The following is a 22,988-nucleotide window of genomic DNA, read 5'->3' on the forward strand; positions in this document are numbered from 1 at the left end:
TTTTTTTTTTTTTTATACTTTGTCGCTGTCTCCCGCGTTTGCGAGGTAGCGCAAGGAAACAGACGAAAGAAATGGCCCAACCCCCCCATACACATGTACATACACACGTCCACACACGCAAATATACACACCTAGACAGCTTTCCATGGTTCACCCCAGACGCTTCACATGCCTTGATTCAATCCACTGACAGCACGTCAACCCCTGTATACCACATCGCTCCAATTCACTCTATTCCTTGCCCTCCTTTCACCCTCCTGCATGTTCAGGCCCCGATCACACAAAATCCTTTTCACTCCATCTTTCCACCTCCAATTTGGTCTCCCTCTTCTCCTCGTTCCCTCCACCTCCGACACATATATCCTCTTGGTCAATCTTTCTTCACTCATTCTCTCCATGTGCCCAAACCATTTCAAAACACCCTCTTCTGCTCTCTCAACCACGCTCTTTTTATTTCCACACATCTCTCTTACCCTTACGTTACTTACTCGATCAAACCACCTCACACCACACATTGTCCTCAAACATCTCATTTCCAGCACATCCATCCTCCTGCGCACAACTCTATCCATAGCCCACGCCTCGCAACCATACAACATTGTTGGAACTACTATTCCTTCAAACATACCCATTTTTGCTTTCCGGGATAATGTTCTCGACTTCCACACATTTTTCAAGGCTCCCAAAATTTTCGCCCCCTCCCCCACCCTATGATCCACTTCCGCTTCCATGGTTCCATCCGCTGACAGATCCACTCCCAGATATCTAAAACACTTCACTTCCTCCAGTTTTTCACCATTCAAACTCACCTCCCAATTGACTTGACCCTCAACCCTACTGTACCTAATAACCTTGCTCTTATTGACATTTACTCTTAACTTTCTTCTTCCACACACTTTACCAAACTCCGTCACCAGCTTCTGCAGTTTCTCCCATGAATCCGCCACCAGCGCTGTATCATCAGCGAACAACAACTGACTCACTTCCCAAGCTCTCTCATCCCCAACACACTTCATACTTGCCCCTCTTTCCAAAACTCTTGCATTTACCTCCCTAACAACCCCATCCATAAACAAATTAAACAACCATGGAGACATCACACACCCCTGCCGCAAACCTACATTCACTGAGAACCAATCACTTTCCTCTCTTCCTACACGTACACATGCCTTACATCCTCGATAAAAACTTTTCACTGCTTCTAACAACTTGCCTCCCACACCATATATTCTTAATACCTTCCACAGAGCATCTCTATCAACTCTATCATATGCCTTCTCCAGATCCATAAATGCTACATACAAATCCATTTGCTTTTCTAAGTATTTCTCACATACATTCTTCAAAGCAAACACCTGATCCACACATCCTCTACCACTTCTGAAACCACACTGCTCTTCCCCAATCTGATGCTCTGTACATGCCTTCACCCTCTCAATCAATACCCTCCCATATAATTTACCAGGAATACTCAACAAACTTATACCTCTGTAATTTGAGCACTCACTCTTATCCCCTTTGCCTTTGTACAATGGCACTATGCAAGCATTCCGCCAATCCTCAGGCACCTCACCATGAGTCATACATACATTAAATAACCTTACCAACCAGTCAACAATACAGTCACCCCCTTTTTTAATAAATTCCACTGCAATACCATCCAAACCTGCTGCCTTGCCGGCTTTCATCTTCCGCAAAGCTTTTACTACCTCTTCTCTGTTTACCAAATCATTTTCCCTAACCCTCTCACTTTGCACACCACCTCGACCCAAACACCCTATATCTGCCACTCTGTCATCAGACACATTCAACAAACCTTCAAAATACTCATTCCATCTCCTTCTCACATCACCACTACTTGTTATCACCTCCCCATTTACGCCCTTCACTGAAGTTCCCATTTGCTCCCTTGTCTTACGCACCCTATTTACCTCCTTCCAGAACATCTTTTTATTCTCCCTAAAATTAACTGATAGTCTCTCACCCCAACTCTCATTTGCCCTTTTTTTCACCTCTTGCACCTTTCTCTTGACCTCCTGTCTCTTTCTTTTATACTTCTCCCACTCAATTGCATTTTTTCCCTGCAAAAATCGTCCAAATGCCTCTCTCTTCTCTTTCACTAATACTCTTACTTCTTCATCCCACCACTCACTACCCTTTCTAAACAGCCCACCTCCCACTCTTCTCATGCCACAAGCATCTTTTGCGCAATCCATCACTGATTCCCTAAATACATCCCATTCCTCCCCCACTCCCCTTACTTCCATTGTTCTCACCTTTTTCCATTCTGTACACAGTCTCTCCTGATACTTCTTCACACAGGTCTCCTTCCCAAGCTCACTTACTCTCACCACCTTCTTCACCCCAACATTCACTCTTCTTTTCTGAAAACCCATACTAATCTTCACCTTAGCCTCCACAAGATAATGATCAGACATCCCTCCAGTTGCACCTCTCAGCACATTGACATCCAAAAGTCTCTCTTTCGCACGCCTGTCCATTAACACGTAATCCAATAACGCTCTCTGGCCATCTCTCCTACTTACATAAGTATACTTATGTATATCTCGCTTTTTAAACCAGGTATTCCCAATCAACAGTCCTTTTTCAGCACATAAATCTACAAGCTCTTCACCATTTCCATTTACAACACTGAACACCCCATGCATACCAATTATTCCCTCAACTGCCACATTACTCACCTTTGCATTCAAATCACCCATCACTATAACCCGGTCTCGTGCATCAAAACCGCTAACACACTCATTTAGCTGCTCCCAAAACACTTGCCTCTCATGATCTTTCTTCTCATGCCCAGGTGCATATGCACCAATAATCACCCACCTCTCTCCATCAACTTTCAATTTTACCCATATTAATCGAGAATTTACTTTCTTACATTCTATGACATACTCCCACAACTCCTGTTTCAGGAGTATTGCTACTCCTTCCCTTGCTCTTGTCCTCTCACTAACCCCTGACTTCACTCCCCAGACATTTCCAAACCACTCTTCCCCTTTACCCTTGAGCTTCGTTTCACTCAGAGCCAAAACATCCAGGTTCCTTTCCTCAAACATACTACCTATCTCTCCTTTTTTCACATCTTGGTTACATCCACACACATTTAGGCACCCCACTCTGAGCCTTCGAGGAGGATGAGCACTCCCCGCGTGACTCCTTCTTCTGTTTCCCATTTTAGAAAGTTAATACAAGGAGGGGAGGATTTCCGGCCCCCCGCTCCCGTCCCCTCTAGTCGCTTTCTACGACACGCGAGGAATACTTACATGACTTATGTAATCAAAACTGGTTATACTTTTTCCAAAGCAAAAAACCTTTAGACTACCATCTACAAAAAGTATGAAGTAATGTAATGCAACACCATCACCTACTGGAGATACACTGCCTAAGATTAACATTCATGATTTTCATAAATCATCCTGTAATAACGGTATACAAAAATCAACTTATGCATAACATTAAAGTGGCAAACTTAATTTCTTTATAAAGACATTGGAAGAACAAAAACAAGAACACTACAAATATTCTTATATATATATATACTAGTATATATAGTATAAGTTTGTTGAGTATTCCTGGTAAATCATATGGGAGGGTATTGATTGAGAGGGTTAAGGCATGTAGAGAGCATCAGATTGGGGAAGAGCAGTGTGGTTTCAGAAGTGGTAGAGGATGTGTGGATCAGGTGTTTACTTTGAAGAATGTATGTGAGAAATACTTAGAAAAGCAAATGGATTTGTATGTAGCATTTATGGATCTGGAGAAGGCATATGATAGAGATGCTCTGTGGAAGGTACTAAGAATATATGGTGTGGGAGGCAAGTTGTTAGAAGCAGTGAAAAGTTTTTATCGAGGATGAAAGGCATGTGTACGTGTAGGAATAGAGGAAAGTGATTGGTTCTCAGTGAATGTAGGTTTGCGGCAGGGGTGTGTGATGTCTCCATGGTTGTTTAATTTGTTTATGGATGGGGTGGTTAAGGAGGTGAATGCAAGAGTTTTGGAAAGAGGGGCAAGTATGAAGTCTGTTGGGGATGAGAGAGCTTGGGAAGTGAGTCAGTTGTCGTTCGCTAATGATACAGCGCTGGTGGCTGATTCATGTGAGAAACTGCAGAAGCTGGTGACTGAGTTTGGTAAAGTGTGTGAAAGAAGAAAGTTGAGAGTAAATGTGAATAAGAGCAAGGTTATTAGGTACAGTAGGGTTGAGGGTCAAGTCAATTGGGAGGTAAGTTTGAATGGAGAAAAACTGGAGGAAGTAAAGTGTTTTAGATATCTGGGAGTGGATCTGGCAGTGGATAGAACCATGGAAGCGGAAGTGAATCATAGGGCGGGGGAGGTGGCGAAAATCCTGGGAGCCTTGAAGAATGTTTGGAAGTCGAGAACATTATCTCGGAAAGCAAAAATAGGTATGTTTGAAGGAATAGTGGTTTCAACAATGCTGTACGGTTGCGAGGCGTGGGCTATGGATAGAGTTGTGCACAGGAGGGTGGATGTGCTGGAAATGAGATGTTTGAGGACAATATGTGGTGTGAGGTGGTTTGATCGAGTAAGTAATAATAGGGTAAGAGAGATGTGTGGAAATAAAAAGAGTGTGGTTGAGAGAGCAGATGAGGGTGCTTTGAAATGGTTTGGACACATGGAGAGAATGAGTGAGGAAAGATTGACCAAGAGGATATATGTGTCAGAGGTGGAGGGAACGAGGAGAAGTGGGAGACCAAATTGGAGGTGGAAAGATGGAGTGAAAAAGATTTTGAGTGATCAGTGCCTGAATATGCAGGAGGGTGAAAGGCGGGCAAGGAATAGAGTGAATTGGATCGATGTGGTATACCGTGGTCAACGTGCTGTCAATGGATTGAATTAGGGCATGTGAAGCGTCTGGGGTAAACCATGGAAAGTTGTGTGGGGCCTGGATGTGGAGGGGGAGCTGTGGTTTCAGGCATTATTACGTGGCAGCTGGGGACTGAGTGTGAACGAATGGGGCCTTTGTTGTCTTTTACTAGCACTACCTCGCATACATGAGGGGGGAGGGGGATGTTATTTCATGTGTGGCGAGGTGGCGATGGGAATGAATAAAGGCAGACAGTATGAATTATGTGCATGTGTATATATACGTATATGTCTGTGTGTGTTTATATATGTGTACATTGAGATGTATAGGTATGTATATTGGCGTGTCTGGACGTGTATGTATATACATGTGTATGGGGGTGGGTTGAGCCATATCTTTCGTCTGTTTCCTTGTGCTACCTAGCAAACGCGGAAGACAGCGACAAAGTAAAATAATAATAATAAAAAAAATATATACTAGTGGACTGGGCCAAAAACTTGTATCCCGAATTCAACTACAAAATGGAAAACTTAGAATACAAAAATTCAAGCAAACACATTACAGCTAAGCTTTTAGTAAGTGGTTCATATCTATTTTGTCCATCAATATATGGCTTGCGCAAAAGATGCTTGTGGCATGAGAAGCGTGGGAGGTGGGCAGATTAGAAAGGGTAGCGAGTGGTGGGATGAAGAAGTAAGATTATTAGTGAAAGAGAAGAGAGAGGCATTTGGACAATTTTGCAAGAAAATAATGCAAATGAGTGGGAGAAAGAAGCAGGAAGTCAAGAAAAAGGTGCAAGAGGTGAGAAAGAAGGCAAATGAGAGTTGGAGTGAGAGTATCATTAAATTTTAGGAAGAATAAAAATTCTTTGCAGGGAGGTAAATAAAGTGCGTAATAAAATGGAACAAATGGGAACTTCAGTGAAGGGGGATAATAGGGAGATGATGACAACTAGTGGTGATGTGAGAAGGAGATGGAGTGAGTATTTTGAAGGTTTGTTGAATGTGTTTGATGACAGAGTGGCAGATATAAGGTGTTTTGGTCGAGGTGGTGTGCAAAGTGAGAGGGTTAGGGAAAATGATTTGGTAAACATAAACAGAGAAGAGGTAGTAAAAGCTTTGCGGAAGATGAAAGCCAGCAAGGCAGCGGGTTTGGATGGTATTGCAGTGGAATTTATTAAAAAAGGGGGTGACTGTATTGTTAACTGGTTGGTAAGGTTATTTAATGTATGTATGACTCATGGTGAGGTGCCTGAGGACTGGCGGAATGTTTGCATAGCACCACTGCACAAAGGCAAAGGGGATAAGAGTGAGTGCTCAAATTACAGAGGTATAAGTTTGTTGAGTATTCCTAGGAAATTATATGGGAGGGTATCAATTGAGAGAATGAAGGCATGTACAGAGCATCAGATTGGGGAAGAGCAGTGTGGTTTCAGAAGTGGTAAAGGATGTGTGGATCAGGTGTTTGCTTTGAAAAATGTATGTGAAAAATACCTAGAAATATAAATGGATTTGTATGTAGCATTTATGGATCTGGAGAAGGCATAAGATAGAGTTGATAGAGATGCTCTGTAGAAGGTATTAAGAATATATGGTGTGGGAAGCAAGTTGTTAGAAGCAGTGAAAAGTTTTTATCGAGGATGTAAGGGATGTGTACATGTAGGAAGAGAGGAAAGTGATTTGTTCTCAATGAATGTTGGTTTGTGGTAGGGGCGCGTGATGTCTCCATGGTTGTTTAATTTGTTCGTGGATGGAGTTGTTAGGGAGGTGAATGCAAGAGTCTTGGAAAGAGGGGCAAGTATACAGTCTGTTGTGAATGAGAGAGCTTGTTGTTGTTCGCTAATGATACAGCACTGGTGGCTGATTCGGGTGAGAAACTGCAGAAGCTGGTAACTGAGTTTGGCAAAGTGTGTGAAAGAAGAAAGCTAAGAGTAAATGTGAATAAGGGCAAGGTTATTAGGTACAGTAGGGTTGAGGGATAAGTCAATTGGGAGGTAGGTTTGAATGAAGAAAAACTGGAGGAAGTGAAGAGCTTTAGATATCTGGGAGTGGATTTGGCAGCGGATGGAACCATGGAAGCGGAAGGGAATCATAGGGTGGCGGAGGAGGCGAAAAGTTCTGGGAGCATTGAAAAAATGTGTTGAAATAGAGAACGTTATCTTGGAAAGCAAAAATGGGTGTGTTTGAAGGAATAGTGGTTCCAACAATGTTATATAATTGCGAGGCGTGGGCTATAGATACAGTTGTGCGGAGGAGGGTGGATGTGCTGGAAATGAGAAGTTTGAGGACAACGTGTGGTGCAAGGTGGTTTGATCGCGTAGGTAATGAAAGGGTAAGAGAGATGCGAGGTAATAAAAAGAGTGTGGTTGAGAGAACAGAAGAGGGTGTTTTGAAATGGTTTGGTCACATGGAGAGAATGAATGAGGAAAGATCAACAAAGAGGATATATGTGTCAGAGGTGAAGGGAACGAAGAGAAGTGAGAGACCAAATTGGAGGTGGAAAGATGGAGTGAAAAAGATTTTGACTGATTGGGGCCTGAACATGCAGGAGGGTGAAAGGCATGCAAGGAATAGAGTGAATTGGAACGATGTGGTATACCGGGGTCAACGTGCTCTCAATGAATTGGACCAGGGCATGTGAAGCGTCTGGGGTAAACCATGGAAAGTTCTGTGGGGCCTGGATGTGGAAAGGGAGCTGTTGTCGTTTCAATGCATTATACATGACACCTAGAGATAGTGTGAACGAATGTGGCCTTTGTTGTCTTTTCCTAGCGCTACCTCGCGCACATGTGGGGGGGAGGGGATTTTCATTTCATGTGTGGCGGGGTGGCGATGGCAATGAATAAGGGCAGACAGTATGAATTATGTACATGTGTATAAATGTATAAATGTATATGTTGAGATGTATAGATATGTATATCTGCTGTGTGTGGACGTGTATGTATATATATGTGTATGTGGGTGGGTTGGGCCATTCTTTCGTCTGTTTCCTTGCGCTACCTCTCCAACATGGGAGACAGCGACAAACTATAATAAAAAATAAAATAATATAAATATATATATTGGAAAGGATCACAATTTTGCCGTGATCAACCATATTCCTAGAAGTCCACAGGGAAAATGAAACAATAAGTTTCCAGGTGAATTTCGAGTAATAATTATCATCAGGGGAGATAAGAGAGAAATCTAACAGTCAGTTGAAATACAATGAAGAGACGTAGCTAGGACGTCATTTGGTAAACGTGATTGTCCAAGACAGACAACGAGCGTATCATAAACTTAGTATGTGGACAAGAAGGTGAATTGTTTACAAATTTTATCAACAATTAAGTTATCTAATTTGTATACACCTTCACTAATATCAAGGTTATAATTCTTTGTGGATTCATTAATAGAAGATTCAACGATATTTCTCGTGGTACTGGAGTTAGAGTTAATAACTGAGATGGCATTACTCCAGTCAATACAATTACAATAGTTTTTAATGTGATTAAACAAGGCATTTGATTATTGTCCTGTTCTTATACTATATTCAAGTTGCTGAAGTCTAACAGAAAGATCCTTACCAGTCTGCATGACATAAAACTTATCAATTTCTACGTGGCACTTTATAAATGCACCAAGGAGAATTTTCTGGTGAGTTCGTGATCAAGATATTCTTTATAGTATTATTGTTGCTGAAGGCAACATTTACATTTATATATTTAAGCAACATGGGGAGTAAAGTAAAATTATCATTAAAAGGGAAAACTAGAATATTCTTGGTGTCAATGGGAGGTTTGGACTCAACTCTATAAAATGATTTCCTTGCTAACTTAAGGGATTTATCAGTGAAAGATCTAAGGTAGTTAACTTAGATCCAATAGAATGTATCTTCTCAAACTCGTCATCAATAAACTCTGGACTGCAAATATGTAATGCCCTAAGGAACATAGATTGAAATGATGATAATCTAACTCTGTCATGTTGAGATAAGTAATAATGGATATAAGAGCATACACTGGTAGGTTTTCTGTATATGCTATACTTAAACTTATTTCATTGCCTATGGATCATGCAATCTAAAAATGGTCATATACCCTTATTTTCATTTTCTACAGTAAATTTGATGGAAGGCACTAAATTGTTAAGTGGAGAAATGTTTATAAATTTTCATTTGTTGGTCAAACACAAAGAACATCATCTACATACCTAAATCAAATTGCATTAGCTGGTAAGATATCCTTTAGTAATTTTGTTTCAAAAATTCCATATAAAGATTACTTAGTACAGGTGAAAGAGGGTGACCCATTGCTGTAGCAAATTTTTGAGCATAATAATCTCCAGTGAATTACAATACACAGTCTTTTATACACAATTTTATCAGTTTAATAAAAATAGACTTTGAAACAGGTAAATGAATATATTCAAAAGCATCAAATTAATATTCTTTCTAAAAAGGTCGTCAACTGGAACTTTTGTAAAAAGTGAGGAAACATCAAAGCTAACAAGTTTGAATCCAAAAAATTCCATTTAAAGATTACAGGTGAAAGAGGGTTACCCATTGCCATACCAAATTTTTGAGCATAATAATCTTCAGTGAATTGAAATACACAGTCTTTTATACACAATTTTATCAGTTCAAAGAAAACAGACTTTGAAACAGGTAAATGAATATCATCGAAAGCATCAAATAAATATTCTGAAAGGTCATCACCTGGAACTCATGAAAAGTGAGGAAACGTCAAAGATAACAAGTTTGAAATAAAAATCAACACTGATATTGTTAAGCTTGTTAACTAAATCTGCATTGTTCAAGATATTAGAATCTGATATCTTACCCACCAAAGGGCTTAATAAAGAAACTAACCATTTTGACAATTCATATGTGATGGAGCCTACTGAACTCACTATGGGTATTGCTTGACAATTTTGTTTATGCGTTTTGATAAGTCCATACATATATGGCAATGAAGGAGACAAAGATGCTATAATAGATTAAGAAGTGAATGCAATAGACTAAAAATGAAACTGAATTGTAAGCTTGATCATCTTACTGAAAACAGTGACTGGACTAAGAAGACGAGCCCTTCTTTTATGGTAAGCCTGTCCAATAAACAACTAGATAAGGATTCTTTGTGTGCTTTAGGCTATGCATTAAGTTTTGTGTGCTCTAACAGGGAAGCCAGCTGGTTTGATGTCACAAAGACTTTTTGCAATTTAGAGAAATACAGTAATTCATCTAATGATGAAATTAATATCTGTATGGGTTTAGTGTATGCCAGTTTCTCAAAACCAGTGGAACCTAATTGCACTAAAAGATTTATAAGAGCTATTACCACCTTAAAAAAGACAATGATATACATATTACTAAAGCAGATAAGGCTAACACTGTTGTGATTATGGACAAAAGTAATTATTTATCTAAAATAAATAATCTTTTAAATGATGACAACATATTCTAAACTCAGTAAGAATCCCCTAGAAGCAGTTAATTCCCATTTCAATGAAGAACTGAAGTTGCTGTTGAAAGGTAATGGTTCTCTTATCAAAAGTTTGTCATCTTTGTCCCCTTCATTTCCATATATGTATGGACTTATCAAAACACAAACAAAATTTTCCAGCAAGACCTACAGCGAGTCCAGTAGGCTCTCCATCAAATATAAATTGTCAAAATGGTTAGTTTCTTTATTAAGCCCTTTAGTGGGTAAGATATCAAATTCTAATATCATGAACAATGCAGATTTAGTTAACAAGCTAAACAATATCAGTGTCAATTTTCATTTCAAACTTGTTAGCTTTGATGTTTCCTCACTTTTCACAAGAGCTCCAGTTGATGACTTTTTAGAATATTTGTTTGTGCTTTCAATAATATTCACTCACCTGTTTCAAAGTCTGTTTTCATTGAACTGATAAAATTGTGTATAAAAGACTGTGTATTTCAATTCAATGGAGATTATTATGCTCAAAAATTTGGTATGGCAATGGGTAACCCTCTTTCACCTGTACTAAGTAATCTTTAGAAGGAATTTTTGAAACAAAATTACTAAAGGATATCTTACCTTCTAATGCAATTTGGTTTAGGTATGAAGATGATGTTCTTTGTGTTTGACCAACAAATGAAATTTTACAAACATTTCTCCCCTTACTTAACAATTTAGTACCTTCCATCAAATTTATTGTAAAAAAAATGAAAATAATGGTATGTGACCATTTTTAGATTGCATGATCTATATGCAAGGAAACAAGTTTAAGTATAGCATATACAGAAAACCTACCAATGTATACTCTTATATCCATTATTACTCATCTCAACATGGTATAGTTAAATTATCATCATTTCAATCTATGTTCCTTAGGGCATTATGTATTTGCAGTCCTTTATTGATGATGAGTTTGAGAAGATATATTCTATTGGATCCAAGCTAAAGTACCCTAGATCTTTCATTGATAAATCCCTTAAATTAGCAAAGAAATAATTCTATAGAGTTGAGCCCAAACCTCCCATTGACACCAAGAATATTTTAGTTCTCCCTTTTAATAATTTCACTTTACTTCCCATGTTGCTTAAATCCTTTAATGTAAATGTTGCCTTCAGCAACAATATACTATAAAGAATATCTTACTCAAAAACTCACCAGAAAATTCTTCTGGGTGCATTTATAAAGTACCATGTAGAAATTGTGATACATTTTATGTTGTGCAGATTGGTAAGGATCTTTCTGTTAGACTTAAGCAACATAAATATAGTATAAGAACGGGACAAGAATCAAATGCCTCGTTTAATCACATTAAGAACTATGATAATTGTATGGACTTGAGTAATGCCATTTCAGTTATTAACTCTAACTCCAGTACCACGTGAAATATCACAATCTTCTATCATTAAATACACAAAGAATTATAACCTTAATATTAGTGAAGATCTATAAAAATTGGATAACCATATTGTTGATAGACTTTGTAAACAATTCACCTTCTTGTCCACATAATAAGTTTATGATGCGCTCCTTCTCTGTCTTGGACAATAACGTTTACCAAATGGCGTCCTAGCTACGTCTCTTATTTGTATATCAACTAACTTATATTTTTCTCGTGTCTCCCCTGATGATGTGATTATTACACAAAAGTGCACTTGGGAACTTATCATGTTTCATTTCCCCCATGGACTCATAGGAATATATATATACCTCCCTAACAACCCCATCCATAAACAAATTAAACAACCATGGAGACATCACACACCCCTGCCGCAAACCTACATTCACTGAGAACCAATCACTTTCCTCTCTTCCTACACGTACACATGCCTTACATCCTCGATAAAAACTTTTCACTGCTTCTAACAACTTTCCTCCCACACCATATATTCTTAATACCTTCCACAGAGCATCTCTATCAACTCTATCATATGCCTTCTCCAGATCCATAAATGCTACATACAAATCCATTTGCTTTTCTAAGTATTTCTCACATACATTCTTCAAAGCAAACACCTGATCCACACATCCTCTACCACTTCTGAAACCACACTGCTCTTCCCCAATCTGATGCTCTCTACATGCCTTCACCCTCTCAATCAATACCCTCCCATATAATGTACCAGAAATACTCAACAAACTTATACCTCTGTAATTTGAGCACTCACTCTTATCCCCTTTGCCTTTGTACAATGGCACTATGCACGCATTCCGCCAATCCTCAGGCACCTCACCATGAGTCATACATACATTAAATAACCTTACCAACCAGTCAACAATACAGTCACCCCCATTTTTAATAAATTCCACTGCAATACCATCCAAACCTGCTGCCTTGCCGGCTTTCATCTTCCGCAAAGCTTTCACTACCTCTTCTCTGTTTACCAAATCATTTTCCCTAACCCTCTCACTTTGCACACCACCTCGACCAAAACACCCTATATCTGCCACTCTATCATCAAACACATTCAACAAACCTTCAAAATACTCACTCCATCTCCTTCTCACATCACCACTACTTGTTATCACCTCCCCATTTGCGCCCTTCACTGAAGTTCCCATTTGCTCCCTTGTCTTACCCACTTTATTTACCTCCTTCCAGAACATCTTTTTATTCTCCCTAAAATTTAATGATACTCTCTCACCCCAACTCTCATTTGCCCTTTTTTTCACCTCTTGCACCTTTCTCTTGACCTCCTGTCTCTTTCTTTTATACATCTCCCACTCAATGTGAGAAACTGCAGAAGCTGGTGACTGAGTTTGGAAAAGTGTGTGGAAGAAGAAAGTTAAGAGTAAATGTGAATAAGAGCAAGGTTATTAGGTACAGTAGGGTTGAGGGTCAAGTCAATTGGGAGGTGAGTTTGAATGGAGAAAAACTGGAGGAAGTGAAGTGTTTTAGATATCTGGGAGTGGATCTGGCAGCGGATGGAACCATGGAAGCGGAAGTGGATCATAGGGTGGGGGAGGGGGCGAAAATCCTGGGGGCCTTGAAGAATGTGTGGAAGTCGAGAACATTATCTCGGAAAGCAAAAATGGGTATGTTTGAAGGAATAGTGGTTCCAACAATGTTGTATGGTTGCGAGGCGTGGGCTATGGATAGAGTTGTGCGCAGGAGGATGGATGTGCTGGAAATGAGATGTTTGAGGACAATGTGTGGTGTGAGGTGGTTTGATCGAGTGAGTAACGTAAGGGTAAGAGAGATGTGTGGAAATAAAAAGAGCGTGGTTGAGAGAGCAGAAGAGGGTGTTTTGAAGTGGTTTGGGCACATGGAGAGGATGAGTGAGGAAAGATTGACCAAGAGGATATATGTGTCGGAGGTGGAGGGAACAAGGAGAAGAGGGAGACCAAATTGGAGGTGGAAAGATGGAGTGAAAAAGATTTTGTGTGATCGGGGCCTGAACATGCAGGAGGGTGAAAGGAGGGCAAGGAATAGAGTGAATTGGAGCGATGTGGTATACCTGGGTTGACGTGCTGTCAGTGGATTGAAGCAGGGCATGTGAAGCGTCTGGGGTAAACCATGGAAAGCTGTGTAGGTATGTATATTTGCGTGTGTGGACGTATGTATATACATGTGTAAGGGGGGGGGGGGTTGGGCCATTTCTTTCGTCTGTTTCCTTGCGCTACCTCGCAAACGCAGGAGACAGCGACAAAGTATAATAAAAAAAATATAATAATAATATATATATATATATATATCAGATTAGGGAAGAGCAGTGTGGTTTCAGAAGTGGTAGAGGATGTGTGGATCAGGTGTTTGCTTTGAAGAATGTATGTGAGAAATACTTAGAAAAGCAAATGGATTTGTATATAGCATTTATGGATCTGGAGAAGGCATATGATAGAGTTGATAGAGATGCTCTGTGGAAGGTACTAAGAATATATGGTGTGGGAGGCAAGTTGTTAGAAGCAGTGAAAAGTTTTTATCGAGGATGTAAGGCATGTGTACGATTAGGATGAGAGGAAAGTGATTGGTTCTCAGTGAATGTAGGTTTGTGGCAGGGGTGTGTGATGTCTCCATGGTTGTTTAATTTGTTTATGGATGGGGTTGTTAGGGAGGTGAATGCAAGATTTTTGGAAAGAGGGGCAAGTATGCAGTCTGTTGGGGATGAGAGAGCTTGGGAAGCGAGTCAGTTGTTGTTCGCTGATGATACAGCGCTGGTGGCTGATTCATGTGAGAAACTGCAGAAGCTGGTGACTGAGTTTGGTAAAGTGTGTGAAAGAAGAAAGTTAAGAGTAAATGTGAATAAGAGCAAGGCTGTTAGGTACAGTAGGGTTGAGGGTCAAGTCAATTGGGAGGTAAGTTTGAATGGAGAAAAACTGGAGGAAGTAAAGTGTTTTAGATATCTGGAAGTGGATGGAACCATGGAAGCGGAAGTGAATGATAGGGTGGGAGAGGGGGCAAAAATCCTGGGAGCCTTGAAGAATGTTTGGAAGTCGAGAACATTATCTCCGAAAGCAAAAATGGCTATGTTTGAAGGAATAGTGGTTCCAACAATGCTGTATGGTGGCGAGGCGTGGGCTATGGATAGAGTTGTGCGCAGGAGGGTGGATGTACTGGAAATGAGATGTCTGAGGACAATATGTGGTGTGAGGTGGTTTGATCGAGTAAGTAATGTAAGGGTAAGAGAGATGTGTGGAAATAAAAAGAGCGTGGTTGAGAAAGCAGATGAGGGTGTTTTGAAATGGTTTGGTCACATGGAGAGAATGAGTGAGGAAAGATTGACCAAGAGGATATATGTGTCGGAGGTGGAGGGAACTAGGAGAAGTGAAAGACCAAACTGGAGGTGGAAAGATGGAGTGAAAAAGATTTTGAGTGATCGGGGCCTGAACATGCAGGAGGGTGAAAGGCGGGCAAGGAATAGAGGTAATTGGATCGATGTGGTATACCGGGGTCGACATGCAGTGAATGGATTGAATCAGGGAATGTGAAGCGCCTGGGGTAAACCATGGAAAGTTCTGTGGGGCCAGGATGTGGAAAGGGAGCTGTGGTTTCGGGCATTATTACATGATAGCTAGAGACTGAGTGTGAACGAATGGGACCTTTGCTGTCTTTTCCTAGCGCTACCTTGCACACATGAGGGGGGAGGGGGATGTTATTCTATGTGTGGCGAGGTGGCGATGGGAATAAATAAAGGCAGATAGTATGAATTATGTACATGTGTGTATATATATATATATATATATATATATATGTCTGTGTGTGTATATATATATGTGTACATTGAGATGTATATGTATGTATATTTGTGTCTGTGGACGTGTATGTATATACATGTGTATGGGGGTGGGTTGGGCCGTTTCTTTCGTCTGTTTCCTTGCGCTACCTCGCAAATGTGGGAGACAGCGACAAAGCATAAAATATATATATATATATATATATATATTTTTTTTTTTTTTTTTTCATACTATTCGCCATTTCCCGCATTAGCGAGGTAGCGTTAAGAACAGAGGACTGGGCCTTTGAGGGAATATCCTCATATGGCCCCCTTCTCTGTTCCTTCTTTTGGAAAATTTAAAAAAAAATGAGAGGGGAGGATTTCCAGCCCCCCGCTCCCATATATATATATATATATATATATATATATATATATATATATATATATATATATACATACACATACATATATATATATATATATATATACATACACATACATATATATATATATATATATATACACACAATTTCCCACATTTGTGGGGTGGCATCCTTACAGCAAGAAGGATATTTTCCAGGACCATACAGACCAGCTCTATGCACACCCAAGTGAACTATAAATCTGCCTGAATGCTGAACTCGATCCATGTCTCACGTGTAGCACAAGTGCAGAGCATTTCTTCTGTATCACAGTACCTGTTATTGTGTTATTGGTAGCCTCACCATCATCCTATTTCTTTCCAATAACATTTTTTTTTAGTATATTTACATGGATATCAAAATCTCAAGACTGGTACATGGTACAAAGATCTATTTTGTACTCTTAAACAACACAGTAATTTCAAACTAAATTAAACAATACATTATATAAATAATACCTATGTGTATAATAAACTAAGTTGTAGATGGTCAGATGCTGAACACGAAATTATCCTCTATGTAGCCTACAGAATCTCTAAATCATATGCGTGTCCAAACCCTCAGTAGGTGTAGTATCTTCTGTCTTCTGCTGGGGATGGTGATCGACGGTATGTATCCCGTGGTGAAGGTGACCTCCGTGGTGGAGTTCGACTGCGATATGATGTTTGTGGGGAAGGAGATCTGCGACGGTATGATGTTTCTGGTGAGGGGGATCTATGATATGGGAGTTCTCTTGTTGGGTATTTATCCTCAGATGTACTACCTCGCCGATTGTTGGGAGAATAATCATCCTGTCCACTGTCGTACCCATTTCTTTCCCTGTATCGTTGATCTCTGCTACCACGATCACGATCTCGACTTCTATCTCTCTCTCGACTTTTATCTCTCTCTCGACTTCTATCTCGGTCTCGCCCCCCATCACGGTCTCTATGGTCATAGTATCTACTGCCATGGTAGGAATCAGAGCCACGTTCATGACGTGAGCTTGATCTGTATCTACGATCATCATGTGGTGAATCTCTTCTCGATGATCGTGAGTAGTCATCTCTATCTCTGTCAGATCGACCATCCCTGCCCCTGTCCCGTCCTCTGCCACCTCGATTCCTAAAATCATCATTATCCCTGTGAAATGATGCTCTCCTTTCATCCCATTCCTTCCTCCTTTCTTCATATCTTATTTCCTTCTTTTTCTCCACCCATTTCTGAAATTCTTCATAATCTGGCAAATCTTCCCTCTTCTTTCCCTGTGTGCAGGTTGCTCCCCATACATCATAGTGCAAATTTCCTTTGGTTGTGTGGAAGGATGAAAATCCCATCAACTCTCGCATCTGTTTCTCCTCTGCCGTCAGTTCATGCATTGGTGTTTCATCATGTCTTCCTGAGGGCCCTGACATATACACAGGAGATCTTCGATGAGAACGAGGAGACCTGGATCTGGAACGTGACCTGGAGCGAGATCTGCGATCTCGTCTATCACGATCACGATCACGATCTCTGTCACGTCTTGATGAGTCTCTCTCACGGGAATGAACAACAACTGACTCACTTCCCAAGCTCTCTCATCCCCAACAGACTTCATACTTGCCCCTCTTATATATATATATATATATATATATATATATATATATATATATATATATATATATATATATATATATAAGAGGGGCAAGTATGAAGTCTGTTGGGGATGAGAGAGCTTGGGAAGTGAGTCAGTTGTTGTTCGCTGATGATACAGCGCTGGTGGCTGATTCATGTGAGAAACTGCAGAAGCTGGTGACTGAGTTTGGTAAAGTGTGTGGAAGAAGAAAGTTAAGAGTAAATGTGAATAAGAGCAAGGTTATTAGGTACAGTAGGGTTGAGGGTCAAGTCAATTGGGAGGTGAGTTTGAATGGAGAAAAACTGGAGGAAGTGAAGTGTTTTAGATATCTGGGAGTGGATCTGTCAGCGGATGGAACCATGGAAGCGGAAGTGGATCATAGGGTGGGGGAGGGGGCGAAAATTTTGGGAGCCTTGAAAAATGTGTGGAAGTCGAGAACATTATCTCGGAAAGCAAAAATGGGTATGTTTGAAGGAATAGTGGTTCCAACAATGTTGTATGGTTGCGAGGCGTGGGCTATGGATAGAGTTGTGCGAAGGAGGATGGATGTGCTGGAAATGAGATGTTTGAGGACAATGTGTGGTGTGAGGTGGTTTGATCGAGTAAGTAACGTAAGGGTAAGAGAGATGTGTGGAAATAAAAAGAGCGTGGTTGAGAGAGCAGAAGAGGGTGTCTTGAAATGGTTTGGGCACATGGAGAGAATGAGTGAGGAAAGATTGACCAAGAGGATATATGTGTCGGAGGTGGAGGGAACGAGGAGAAGAGGGAGACCAAATTGGAGGTGGAAAGATGGAGTGAAAAAGATTTTGTGTGATCGGGGCCTGAACATGCAGGAGGGTGAAAGGAGGGCAAGGAATAGAGTGAATTGGAGCGATGTGGTATACAGGGTTTGACGTGCTGTCAGTGGATTGAATCAAGGCATGTGAAGCGTCTGGGGTAAACCATGGAAAGCTGTGTAGGTATGTATATTTGCGTGTGTGGACGTGTGTATGTACATGTGTATGGGGGGGGGGGGTTGGGCCATTTCTTTCGTCTGTTTCCTTGCGCTACCTCGCAAACGCGGGAGACAGCGACAAAGTATAAAAAAAAAAAAAAAAAAAAAAAAAAAATATATATATATATATATATATATATATATATATATATATGGAGAGAGATGGGTGATTATTGGTGCCTATGCACCTGGTCATGAGTAGAAAGATCATGAGAGGCAAGTGTTTTGGGAGCAGCTGAGTGAGTGTGTTAGCTGGTTTGATGCACGAAAACTGGGTTATAGTGATGGGTGATTTGAATGCAAAGGTGAGTAATGTGGCAGTTGAGATTATAATTGGTGTACATGGGGTGTTCAGTGTTGTAAATAGAAATGGTGAAGAGCTTGTAGATTTGTATGCTGAAAAAGGACTGGTGACTGGAATACCTAGTTTAAAAAGGGAGATATACTTAAATATACATAAGTAGTAGAGACGGGCAGAGAGAGTTATTGGATTATGTGTCGATGTTAGTGTGCTGAGAGAGGCAACTGGAGGGATGTCTGATCATTATCTTGCAGAGGCAAAGGTGAAGATATGTAGAGGTTTTCAGAAAAGAAGAGAGAATTTTGGGGTGAAGAGAGTGGTGAGAGCCAGTGAGCTTGGAAAGGAGACTTGTGTGAGGAAGTACCAGGAGAGATTGAGCGTAAAATGGAAAAAGGTGAGAGCAAATGACGCACGGGGAGTGGGGGAGGAATGGGATGCATTTATGGAAACAGTGATGGCTTGCGCAAAAGATGCCTGTGGCATAAGGTGTGAGATGGGCAGATTAGAAAGGGTAGCGAGTTGTGGGATGAAGAAGTAAGATTGTTAGTGAAAGAGACGAGATAGGGATTTGGACGATTTTTGCAGGGAAATAGGGCAAATGACAGGGAGAAATATAAAAGAAAGAGGAAAGAGGTCAAGAGAAAAAAGCAAAAGGTGAAAAGAGGGCAAATGAGAGTTGGGAGAATAAAAAGATATTTTGGAAGGAGGAAAATAAAGTGCATAAGACAAGAGAACAAATGGGAACATCGGTGAAGGGGGCAGATGGGGAGGAAATAACATGAAGTGGTGAAATGAGAGGGAGATGGAGTGAATATTTTGAAGGTTTGTTGAACGTGTTTGATTAGAGTGGCAGATAAAGGGTGTTTTGGTCGAGGTGGTAAGCAAAGTGAGAGGGTCAGGGAGAACGATTTGGTAAACTGAGAAGTAGTAGTGAAAGCTGGCAAGGCAGCAGATTTGGATGGTATTGCTGTGGAATTTATTAAAAAAAGGAGGAGACTGTTGCTGACTGGTTGGTGAGGATATTCAATGTATGTATGGTTCATGGTGAAGTGCCTGAGGATTGGCAGAATGCATGCATAGTGCCATTGTGCAAAGGCAAAAAGGATAGAAGCGAGCGTTCAAATTACAGAGGTATAAGTTTGTTGAGTATTCCTGGGAAATAATATGGGAAGGTATTGACTGAGAGGGTCAAGGAATGTACAGAACATCAGACTGGGGAAGAGCAATGTGGTTTCAGAAGTGGTAGAGGATGTGTGGATCAGGTGTTTGCTTTGAAGAATGTATGTGAGAAACACAGAAAAACAGATGAATTTGCATGTAGCATTTATGGATCTGGAGAAAGCATATGATAAGAGTTGATAGAGATGCTCTGTGGAAGGTATTAAGAGTATATGGTGTGGGAGGCAAGATGCTAGAAGCAGTGAAAAGTTTTTATCGAGGATGTAAAGCATGTGTACAAGTAGGAAGAGAGGAAAGTGATTGGTTCCCAGTGAATGTCAGTTTGTGGCAGGGGTGCGTGATGCCTCCATGGTTGTTCAATTTGTTTATTGTTTATGGATGGGGTTGTTAGGGAAGTGAATGCAGGAGTTTTGGAGAGAGAGGTGCAAGTATGCAGTCTGTTGTGTATGAGAGGTAAAGTGTGTGAAAGAATAAAGCTGAGAGTAAATGTGTATCAGAGCAAAGTAATTAGGTTCAGTGGGGCTTAGGGACAAGTCAATTGGGAGGTAAATTTGAATGGAGAAAAACTGGAGGAAGTGAAATGTTTTAGATATCTGGGAGTGGATTTGGTAGCGGATGGAACCATGGAAGCAGAAGGGAGTCATAGGGTGGGGAGGGGGCGAAGGATCTGCAAGCGTTGAAGAATGTGGAAAAGGCAAGAATGTTATCTCAGAGCAAAAATGGGTATGTTTAAAGGAATAGTGGTTCCAACAATGTTATAAGGTTGTGAGCATGGGCTATAGATAGGGTTGTGCAAAGGAGGGTGGATGTGTTGGAAATGAGATGTTTGAGGACAATATGTGGTGTGAGGTGGTTTGATCGAGTAAGTAATGATAAGGTAAGAGAGATGTATGGTAATAAAAGGTGTGTGGTTGAGAGAGCAGAGGAGGGTGCATTGAAATGGTTTGATCACATGGAGAGAATGAGTGAGGAAAGATTGACAAAGAGGATATATGAGGTGGAATGAACAAGAAGTGGGTGACCAAACTGGAGGTGGAAGGATGGCACGAAAAAGATTTTGAGTGATCAGGGCCTGACCATACAGGAGGGTGAAAGGTGTGCAAGAAACACAGTGAATTGGAACGATGTAGTATACCGGGATTGACGTGCTGTCATTGGACTTTACCAGGGCATGCGAAGTGTCTGGGGTAAACCATGGAAAGTTTTGTGGGGCCTGGATGTGGAAAGGGAGCTGTGGTTTTGGTGCATCACACATGACAGCAAGAGACTGAGTGTGAACAAATGTGGCCTTTGTTGTCTTTCTCTAGTGCTACCTCGCACGCACGTGGGGGGAGGGAGGTGCCATTTCATGTGTGGCGGGGTGGTGGCAGGAATGGATGAAGGTAGCATGTATGAATAAGTACAGGTGTATATATGTATGTGCATGTATATGTAGGTATACACCGAAATGTATAGGTATGTATATGAGCGTGTGTGTGGGCGTTTATGTATATAAATGTGTTTGTGGGTGGGTTCCATTCTTTCGTCTCTTTCTCTGCACTACCTAGCTATTGCGGGAGACAGGACAAAGTATAATAAATAGATAAATAAAATATAAATATATACATATATTAATGGATTTCACACTAGACAGCACTGCATTTTAAGGGGCATATTAGTCAGAATGCAATACAATGACTGCCTTCAATGGCATCAACTCAAAAAGGATCACAGGTTTTAAAAAATAGATGAGAGCAATCAATCTTTGAACAAAATATAATTAACTTAAAAAAAAATTAGGGCAGAATAAGTCAACTAAAATCTCATGAAAGAGTTAACTAAAATGTAATCTAAATATTAGTAATATCTATAAACATAGAATTATCAAGAAAGTATGCTGATATAAAAAATAATCTAGTTTACTCTGTTTCTGGATATCATGCCACTATCCATCAACTTACAAATACTTGCTCTCATGGCAGCATATACCAAAGCAAGCTAAGACAAAGGTTCAAAGGTAATACAATACATAGCATGGATATGGGGTACAGGAGTTTCTGAAGCACACAGGGCAACAAATTTACCATCTGAAGAAACACCTACCACCCCATATCAAGCCTTGACGCCGTGCTGAAAAGTGTGATAAAATTGTAACACTACTTTCATTAGGACAAAAAAATTTGATACTCTTGACTACAAAAAAAGAAATACCAAATGATTAAAAAAGCATTAATAAAAACAAAGATGGAAAGAGCATTAAAGGAAAGAAAGAGAAAGGGGGAGAAAGGGGAGGGATGGAGGGAGTGGGAGAGAAAGAGTGCTTATTTACAAGTGCTTCAGACGAAACTATGTCAAATGGCAAGGCCAGTGTGTAGCAACTGCCACAGAAATTAGAGAGTTAAGAATGACGTGTATGAGATGGATTATGTGTTTGTGAACTGAAGGCCAAAAGTCCACATGTGGATGAAGTAGAGGGGGAAAAACAGCAACCTGGGCCGAGATAGTGAAGCCTGATAGCAAGTAAACTGCTAACTCACTGTACAGCCATCAATAACCATCACAATACTCAGGCATTCAGTTGTAGTAAACATGGGCAACCAAAGGAAGAAGCAAAATAGGGCTATGTCCCAACATCATACAAAATTGTGCATGTGGCTTTACTCAGGGTCATACCTACTTGAATGAATTTAATCTACATATTTTCAAGAAATATCTATCAAAATTTAAATCTTTATCTGCACTAAAGAAACTATAACATAATATTTTGATCTGTTGAATTACAGCATAAAAGCTGACTCCTTTATTTTATTATACCTAATTGCTGTCTCCTGCGTCAGAGAGGTAGTGCAAAGAAACAGACAAGGACTGGCCAAACCCACCCATGAACACATATATATATATATATATAAACCCCCATACATGCATATATACATACACATACATTTCAACATATACATACACAGACTTATACATATATACATACACATGTACATATTCATACTTGCTGCCTTCATCCATTCCTGTCACCATCTCGCCACACATGAAATAGCAACCCCCCC

At 40.3% G+C, this 22,988-nt stretch overlaps 1 protein-coding gene across 21 annotated transcripts in view; it reads right to left on the bottom strand.

Moving 5' to 3' along the window:
- Window positions 1–22,988, bottom strand: part of capt (adenylyl cyclase-associated protein 1) — a 424,491-nt gene that overhangs the window by 169,551 nt on the left and 231,952 nt on the right. For 10 of the 21 annotated variants that reach the window (XM_071690536.1, XM_071690537.1, XM_071690534.1 and 7 more), the window contains one exon: window positions 22,033–22,059. The exons of the other annotated variants lie outside the window; for them this stretch is intronic. In XM_071690536.1, the coding sequence (XP_071546637.1) occupies window positions 22,033–22,059 (27 nt within the window). The remainder of the gene's footprint in view (window positions 1–22,032; window positions 22,060–22,988) is intronic. 21 annotated transcript variants of the gene reach the window in all.

This window comes from Panulirus ornatus, chromosome 48 (genome assembly GCF_036320965.1).
Source record: "Panulirus ornatus isolate Po-2019 chromosome 48, ASM3632096v1, whole genome shotgun sequence".
In the NCBI taxonomy this organism is placed as follows: Eukaryota; Metazoa; Arthropoda; class Malacostraca; order Decapoda; family Palinuridae; genus Panulirus; species Panulirus ornatus.